At 42.7% G+C, this 9,078-nt stretch overlaps 1 protein-coding gene across 1 annotated transcript; it reads right to left on the reverse strand.

The window, feature by feature from the left end:
• Positions 1-3,577: 3,577 nt before the first annotated feature.
• On the reverse strand, positions 3,578-6,793 carry LOC107301107 (55 kDa erythrocyte membrane protein-like). The gene is made up of 3 exons (XM_029287088.1): positions 6,591-6,793; positions 5,330-5,404; positions 3,578-4,080 (listed from the first exon to the last, which is right to left on the reverse strand). The coding sequence occupies exons 1-3, from the start codon at positions 6,723-6,725 to the stop codon at positions 3,904-3,906; spliced, it is 387 nt and encodes a 128-aa protein (XP_029142921.1). The 5' UTR covers positions 6,726-6,793; the 3' UTR covers positions 3,578-3,903.
• Between the last annotated feature and the right edge of the window lie 2,285 nt (positions 6,794-9,078).

The following is a 9,078-nucleotide window of genomic DNA, read 5'->3' on the forward strand; positions in this document are numbered from 1 at the left end:
GTTTTTAAGAAGAGATTGGACAGCCATTTGTCTGAAATGGTATAGGGTTTCCTGCCTGAGCAGGGGGTTGGACTAGATGACCTCCAAGGTCCCTTCCAACTTTATTATTATTATTATTATTATTATATTGCTCTGGGCATGTTTTTGCCAAAAACCTTAAACGCCAGGTTTTGCCAAAATATTGTGAAATACAAACCTGCTGTAAATGCTGCCTGGTTGCTAAGGCGACCATCAGCATTTTGAATCCAGGGTTCTAAGTATCGCCAGGGAGGTCTGTCGGAACTTCAGTCAGTCACTAAATGAGCGGTCATAAATCAAAAGACTACCTGTACAGCATTTTCATAACACCTTGGTAAATGTTTTGGTGGTTTAGCCTGATGCACAAATGCTGCAAAGGTGTATGGAAAACAAAACAGTTCTATAACTCGCTTAAAACGTTGTGGGGTGTGGCAGATTTTACCTGGGACGGCCCATTCACAAGAGTAAGGCATGCGTATCCAGAGCAGCATCGGATATATCCAGCAATAAAAGGGAGGCACAACAATTAACACAATGTTGTTTTTTTTTTTAATTGCTGTGCCAGACTAAAAACCTTGCACGATATACCTTCAAATTCCTTTAGCTGGCATTCGTGGGAACTAAATCTTCTTGGAAATAACGTTGGAATCTTTGGGTTCTCCAGAAAAGAGGGACAGGAATTCGGGTCTTTTTTCTTTTCTTTTTTTGAGCTCTTCTCTTCTCTCCCCCCCCCCCCCCAGGTCAGTGATCTGAGCGTGAAAAAGAAAAAGAAGAAGAAGAAACGAGAAGAAGTAGAGGAGAGCTCTGAATAACTCCCTCACTGCCATCCCGAGCCAGCAGCCTGGACCAGTTTGGGAAGGAAAAACGCAAAGGCCTTCGCAGACAGACAAAAAAAAAAAATGCAGACTGGAGCAGCGTGTAGAGGCGTGTCCTGATTGCTGTGCAAATTATTTGGGGGGGGAGCCAAGTGTGGCACCCCCTCTCTGTCCTGTTCTAAGGATAGTTTCAGATAATTGAGGCAGCAGACTCGCTTCCCTGGTCCTTGGGACTTTCAGAGTGCTACCTGGGAGATGGCGATATTCGGTCTCGGCACGGTTAGCAACCCTCTTCCTATGCCTATCAGCCCGAAGAGCTGCTGAAGGTTGGTGAAGATTAAGAGGAGAAATCAGTTAAGCCTGATATTGTCAGACGCTTCCTTTTAAAATGTTTTTGTAACCTTTTCTTTTTCTGGTGTTTTTTCCCCCCCTACTTGCCTTGATTCCCTTAAGAACTAAGTCTAGACCAGGGGTAGGCAACCTTGGCTCTTTTAGGACTGGTGGACTTCAACTCCCAGAATTCCTGAGCCAACATGGCTCAGCTTGGAAACCTCTCAATTTCTCCTCAGCATGGCTGGCTTAGGAATTCTGGGAGTTTTGAAGTCCACGAGTCATGAGGGGGCTATAGTTCCCCCATACTGGCTCAGGAATTCTGGGAGTTGAAGTCCACGAGTCATAAAAGAGCCAAGGTTGCCTACCTCTGGCCTAGGCCGCTTTATGACTCGTGGACTTCAACTCCCAGAATTCCTGAGCCAGCCATGCTGAGGGGAAAGGGAGAGGTTTCCATGCTGAGCCATGCTGGCTCAGGAATTCTGGGAGCTGAAGTCCACGAGTCATAAAAGAGCCAAGGTTGCCTACCCCCTGGACTAGGCTTTTCCCACTTGGGTCTAAAGCTTTTGTTAGTTCAAAAGGGAACCTTGTACCGACGAGAAAGGGGGAGCAGCAGCCGTCTGGCCTAACTCAAGAGCAGAATTCAGAATTTATTTTTCTCCATGTTTTTACTCCCTTCCCAAACAGTCCCCAGAAGAGGGTTGCAAATCATATCTCTGTGCTCGCCGTTGTAGTAGAGACATCACCATACCCAGCAGGATGAGCTAGTCCTGTCTTACCCAGCTCTCCCTTTCTAGGCAGAATAATCAATTCTACTTTTCTAATTAAAAGTTTACATATCTGATTTCGAATCTGCTTTCTTTGGGCTGGGCTGCAATACCGCAAAACCCAAGGAAGGAACTGGCAACAGTTGACATCTTGACATAGAGAGGCCAGGAAGAATTGGTACTATTTTCCTGATTGCCATTCTCAAGAGTATAGTGTTAATCCTCGAATTACTATCATAATGGAGCCTGGAATTTCCATCGTTAAGTTGAGACACCCACAACCCAATTTTATCACTTTTTTTTCCCCACAATGGTGGTTAAAGAAACGCCAGTGTTATTAAGCAAGTCAATATATTTCTATGGGCATTTTTGGGGGGCAGAAAAGATCCGTTTTTAGCACACAAAAAAAAATGTGTCACGTAACTATGGAGCACCACAACTGGTTAGAAAGGCCAGCCAGTTGCCAAGCACCCAAAATGAAGTCATGTGACTACAAGAGGACTATTAAAACTCCAGAAGCCAGGTCATCAGTACCTTTTGGAAGGGGAGGGGAGAGAGAGAGATCTGTTGTAACTTTAAATAGTCGCCAAGCAACTGGCCATTAGATAAGGACTGCCTTTATTTCATCGGCAAGATTCATTGTAGTCCTATGGCTGAGAAGAGAGTGGTAGCATTGCCATAGTTTTCATGATGTAATGAATTCAGCGTGTGCTGTCTGGGAATTCTGGGAGTTGAAGTCCACCCATCTTAAATTGCGGGTTGAGCTACCGTATATACTCGCGTATAAGCCGAGTTTTTCAGCACATTTTTTTTGTGCTGAAAAATGCCCCCCTCGGCTTATACTCGAGTCAGCGTCTCGAGAAATGAGGAAAGTGAGTACCGTAGTTCTTTTTTGGGGGGGGGGGAATCTATGCAATCACTAAAAGTCGACACCGAATACTTTTTCCCAGTTCTTTGTGGTAAAATTAGGTGCCTCGGCTTATATTTGGGTCGCCTTATACTCGAGTATATACGGTAATTGCAATGTGCCTTAACCAAAAGGAACTATTCTCCACTTTTTTCAGAAGTTTGATAGCATCCCTTGGACTCCGCAAGCTGCGTCCTATCTCATCAGATCCATTTCATCCGCTTTCACCAGTTTCTGCCATTTAATAAAAATTGGTTAGTCCATTTTGCTACCGCTCTTCCACCATGATCGGACACGCCTCTCCTACAACTTTCAGTTTCCAGTTTTTCATAAAAGATGGGTACAGACAGTAAGGTGAACCAGTCGCATTTTTGAATCAGACTTTATTGCTGCTTGTTAAATTTTCCCTGTAATGGATTCAACCGAATGTTTCTATTGCACATTTGTCTATTTTTGGCATCCTCAAGAAGAGCATGAGATTTAACACATGGTCAGCCATGCTCCCTCCTGTTTATCCCTGTTACAAAGGTAGTTATTTGAGGGCCATCCCCTCCCCCCGGTGTAGTGTAGAACAAATACTTTTGTGACGGAGGCAAAAGAACACTCAAAACGGGACGTTCAACATCAGTTCACAGTTCCCTTCCCAAAAAGGATGAGTGAAGGAGTAAATCTCATCCATGCAGAGGTTTGAAAGACGCCTCTATCACAAGCAGGGGAAAAAGAAAAACTAGGAAAATGTGTTGAGTTAAAACACGGCTCTTTAACATTCATGGCGTTTATGGCTTTTGTGCAGAACGTGTTTTTAGTATCCCTGTTTAAAACCTTATTGATAGTGGAAGAGGAGTATTAGACTGTCCCCTGCTGCTAACATCTGCAAATAAATGGAAATAGAGAACAAAAGAGGGGCAAGCTGCATCCATAGACGCTCTTCTAAGGATGTTTTGCAGCTGGGAAGTAACAGGCAAGGGTGCAGCTCCAAGAAGGTTGCGTATTGGGCAGAAGCATGGAGCAGGGAAGATTGTCCTCAACATGCTGCAATGAGGTGGCCTAAATGGGTGCTGCCAGCTCAATACACCCAGGAGACTGGCACCCACTGTGGGGAGCTGCATGCCCGCTCAAACGCTGCCTGCAGGTGTTCAAGGCTCTCGTCAACCCCGTTGTTCACCAGCACCAAATCAAAGTAATGGGCGTATCTGCTCCGGATAGCCTCTGTGTCTTTCTGAAGTTGCTGCAAGGTTTCCATCTGTAGAGAAAGAAAATCACAAGGATTAGGTCACGGCACAGCATGCAGATATTTCACCCAAACTCTCTTGACATTACCGTAAAGAAAAGATGCTCAACCCAAAAAAGTTAAGATCATCAGCCTTAAGAGCCAACTCTTCTCTCTGTCTCTTCTATCTACAGATGCTTTTCTAATTGACGTAAAAAATATAACAGGTTGCCCTTGGCTTACAACCATAATGGCAAAAAACAGGTAAATGTGGGCTGGTTGCCAAGTATCCGCAATGTGGACACACGACTGAAGGGGGTGGCTATCAAAATTTCAGAACAAGGGTATAAGTACCTTTGGGGGAAGGTGGCTGTTGCAACTTCTAACAGTCACTAAGCATCCAGTTGTAAGTTGAGGGTTACTTGTATTTGATTTGAAGAAAACTCAAGGTTTCGACTTTCTAAATAATCCGCATGTGTATTTTTTTTAAAATAACCTTTACTGTCATTTTTTTTTACTGTGGGCACAACGGCACACATCAAAAATGAAATTTAGTTGCCCGCTCTTAAAGTGAAACATACATGACACACACCTAAACATACTATATACAACATATGTATAGACCCACACCACACCTCTACATGGTTTTACTCAACTTAAGTCATGGTTGACACAAAAATCTTTCCAAAAATCACAACAATTAAGAGGTTTTAGATTCTATACCCAGAGCTGCTGAAATTCAGATAGCCACATCTCTGCATGCACCTAGCAACCCCATAGGTCAGTGGTGGCGAACCTATGGCACGGGTGCCAGAGGCGGCACTCAGAGCCCTCTCTGTGGGCACACGCACTGTCGTCCCAGTCCTAGGCCTTCAGCTGGGTTTTATAAAACCTTTTCGCTTTAGGCCTCCGCCGCCATGTACAAAAAAAAAAAAAGGTTCAATCAGTCAATTTCAACTTGCTGGGAAAAAAAAGATCTTGCAAAGTTGGAATTGATTGATTGAACTTTTTAGTCCCACCCAGTCTGCCGTTATCACCGCAGCCACGCCCACCCGATTGGCCACGCCCAGTCAATGGGCCACACCCACCCGGCACTCGATGCATAAATGGGTTTTGGGTTGCAGTTTGGGCACTCGGTCTCTAAAAGGTTCGCCATCACTGTCATAGGTGAAGACTTGGGCAAAAAACTGCGTAAGAGAATTAAATGTTAAGGATGAGAGGCTTCTTCATTAACCCCCCAAAAGCATTCATAATTTCACATTAAGGGCCCACCACCAGGTACCTGATCAGCTTGCTTTGGAGGAGCAACGAACACAACGAAAGGAGAAAAGTCGGCAGTGTGGATGATTTTCAGTGTCTGTCAAAAGGAAGAGGGAGAGAGTAAATTTTTGCCTTAAATCAAAAAGATAGCCTATTTCCCTGAGTTATAATGGGACTGCCTAGGACTGTCAAGGTAGAGCTTGGAGGTGATTAATTTCCATGCCTGCTTAATAAAGTGATTCTATTCTTGATTCTAACCTCTTAAAATATTTATCTGAATAGAAATTACAGAGTTAAGGATAATACAAAGGAAAGGGGTGGTCTTCCCTTGACTGGTGCATACTCAATTTGATTTACAGTACCAACTGATAGACGGTATGTCAATTTCTAAAGGAGTTTTGGACCCCTTTTGGCTAATAATAATAGTAATAGTAATAATAAAGTTGGAAGGGACCTTGGAGGTCATCTAGTCCAACCCCCTGCTTAGGCAGGAAACCCTATACCATTTCAGACAAATGGCTGTCCAGTCTCTTCTTAAAAACTTCCAGTGTTGGAGCATTCACCGCTTCTGGAGGCAGCTTGTTCCACTGGTTAATTGTTCTAACTGTCAGGAAGTTTCTCCTTAGTTCTAGGTTGCTTCTCTCGATTAGTTTCCATCCATTGCTTCTTGTCCTGCCTTCAGGCGCCTTGGAAAATAGTTTGACTCCCTCTTCTTTGTGGCAGCCCCTGAGATATTGGAACACTGCTATCATGTCCCCCCTCGTCCTTCTCTTCATTAAACTAGACATACCCAATTCCAGCAGCCGTTCCTTATATGTTTTAGCCTCCAGTCCCCTAATCATCTTTGTTGCTCTTCTCTGTACTCTTTCTAGAGTCTCAACATCTTTTTTACATCGCGGTGACCAAAACTGGATGCAGTAGTCCAAGTGTGGCCTTACCAAGGCCTTGTAAAGTGGTATTAACACTTCATGTGATCTTGATTCTATCCCTCTGTTAATGCAGCCTAGCACTGTGTTGGCCTTTTTGGCAGCTGCAGCACACGGCTGGCTCATATTTAAGAGATTGTCCACTAGGTCTGCGAGGTCCCTCTCACAGTTACTACTATTGAGCAAGGTACCCCCCGATTGAAGAATATGGAAAGATCTATCCTTTGTCTTGGCTCACTTGTCTCTGCTCCTTCCGCATTTATGAAATTTACATTTTTGCCCTCTTTATTTTCTCTTAGTGCAAGAAGTAGAAGGGTGCCTGCTGATTAAACAGATGAGTGACAGGCCTCTTCCTACCTGAGGCTCAATGTCCAGGATTGCAATTTTGCCCTGTTGATGGATCTTGTGCAAAGTCTCAAATTTGGTGCCAAACATGTAGCCCTGGTAACTTCCAAATTCCAGGAACTCGTTAGCCGAGATTTCTTTCGTCATGTCTTCTGTGGAGACAAAGTGATAGTTCTTCCCATCCTCTTCATTCTTCTTTTGGGGCCGAGTGGTATCTGTGAAAATCAGCGCAACGTGACAAAAAACTGTAAGGAGGTGGGTCCCCATAGCATCTGCTCAAATTATGGAATAATTTGGGAGGTGCGATTAAGTGAATTGTTGCATCTACGTGGAGATGGGTGAACCCAAGAGGTCCTCATATTTGTGTTCCCGAGTCCAAATACACTTGGGAAAATTTGTGACTCAAGAACCTGGGGAACGAGATGGAAATACCAGTTCAACCAGGCTTGGCAACTAATTGCTGGGCACGTATGGAATTTGGGTAGGGTGAATATGGCCAGTCCAAAAACCTCTGGAGGTAGCTACCAAACTTTCCCCACCATCCCAACTAAGCTTTTTATTCTTTTTTCGCTAGATAAAAAAAAGACACAGACTTCCATATTTTTAAGTAGTTTAGAAGTGGCCTTGGAGAATGCAGGAGAGAGCATTAAAGAGAGAGATGGAGAAGCAATTGTACAGTCCAGAGATAGAAGGAAGAGTGAGAAAGAAATTCAAAATAACTCCACCTTGATTCTGTTCAGTATCAGACTAGACCAGGCTTAGGCAACCTTGGCTCTTTTATGACTCGTGGGCCAACTCCCAGAATTCCTGAGCCAGCCATGCTGAGGGAAAAGGGAGAGGTTTCCAAGCTGAGCCATGCTGGCTCAGGAATTCTGGGAGTTGAAGCCCACGAGTCATAAAAGAGCCAAGATTGCCTACCCCTGGACTAGACAGAAAGGAACCTGGACAAAATAACAACAGAGTTGGAAGGGACTCAAAACAGAGACCGTATACCATCCCAGACTTTCAAGATTCTGGTAATATGCCTTTTAATAAAACAGTAAAGTTTTTGGAATCCATGCAAGGTTTGTTTCTTGACCAAGCCTACTTCAGAGGGCTGGCATCAATCTTGGAAAGCCTTTTACATTTTCTTGGTGCCAATTTATGCTAACAAGGTGGAAATATTTTGAGTTTCTTTCTTACACTACCTTCTATCGCTGGACTATATAATCTCTTCTCCAAGGCATATAGATTTGGTGAGTAAATAAATAAAACCCTTCCTTAATGGTTCTCCCCAAGGAAACCTCTAAATTATAGCATGTCCAATTTTATTTGCAGTGCAAATCAAGAGTTGTATAGGTACAATGGCTTGTGGATCTCTGCGAGCAGAACAGTGGGATAAAACATTCCAACTTAAAAAAATATGCAGATGGAAAGAGCCAAGAAGCATATTCTGAGCCAGGCAAATTTCCAATGGAGGATCCAGAACAATATTTTTCAAAATGGCAACTTTAAGGTGTGTGGACTTCAACTCCCAGAATTCCCCAGCCAGCATTGCTAGCTGGGGAATTCTGAGAATTGAAGTCCACACATCTTCAAGTTGCTAAGCTTGAAAAACAGGGATCTAGTGTCTCCTCCCAAAGAGACATATTGAGTAGGTTTCTTGTGGGCAGACATACATGGAACAGGATATCCGAACTTCTCCGGGTATTTGTTGAGCAGCGTGTTCTTAATGTGGCTTCTTCCAACACCACTTGCTCCTGATCCAAAAGAAAGGGGGAAAAAAAGTCAGGAACCACAAAGAGTTATTTTTATCTGTTTTCCTATATCCTATTGGCTGGAAGCTGCTATTAGTTTCAAGAAACTCTGCTTTCAGTGCAAGCTCTAAGGTCTGAAACATTGTCCACCTCGAGTTTAAACTTAAATCCTACATTTTCATATATCGATTGTTAGCGTGGGAGTGGATAAAAAGTGTATGTTTTTTTTCTGATACTTAACTTGGGTGTCTAAAACATTAGAATTGTAGGAATTCATTTTTTTTATTGAAAAGTTTTATAAAAGTTACAATATAAACCCCCAAAACAACCCCCCCTAAATCCCCCCTCCCTCCCCCACTTCCCAGAGCTGAATACAGGGTTACAAATATAATAATCATAATCTAACTAACATTAACCAACTATATAAATAACCAAGTCCATAATGCGCTTTAACTCCCCTTTAACATAAATATAATAATAATTAAAACATAAACAAATTAGTACCCTAATTATTAAACAATGGAATATCCATATTGTTAAACAATACTAATACTAAAAGTAATAGTATAATTAAAACTAATAAAAATTTCACTATAATAAACTATTAATACTAATAATACTCTAAAATTTACTCATAGGCTAAATGGAACTTTTTAGTCCCATATTTATTCTGAATATAATCTATCCATCTTCTCCAAACCGAAATGTATCTTTCTTGTGAGTGATCCTTCAAATAGGCAGAAATCTTAGCCATTTCTGCTAAA

Source organism: Protobothrops mucrosquamatus, unplaced genomic scaffold, assembly GCF_001527695.2.
Source record: "Protobothrops mucrosquamatus isolate PMUCROS unplaced genomic scaffold, P.Mucros_1.0 scaffold10045, whole genome shotgun sequence".
Taxonomy (NCBI): domain Eukaryota; kingdom Metazoa; phylum Chordata; class Lepidosauria; order Squamata; family Viperidae; genus Protobothrops; species Protobothrops mucrosquamatus.

What these genes read in the sequence shown, in the direction of transcription:
- LOC107301107 (XM_029287088.1), bottom strand. Translation starts at nt 6,725, where the DNA reads ATGACGAAAGAAATCTCGGCTAACGAGTTCCTGGAATTTGGAAGTTAC. An exon ending in TCCTGGACATTGAGCCTCAG is followed by an intron (nt 5,405 to 6,590) that starts GTAGGAAGAGGC and finishes TCCTTTTGACAG; the next exon opens with ACACTGAAAATCATCCACAC. An exon ending in CTCCAAAGCAAGCTGATCAG is followed by an intron (nt 4,081 to 5,329) that starts GTACCTGGTGGT and finishes CTTTCTCTACAG; the next exon opens with ATGGAAACCTTGCAGCAACT.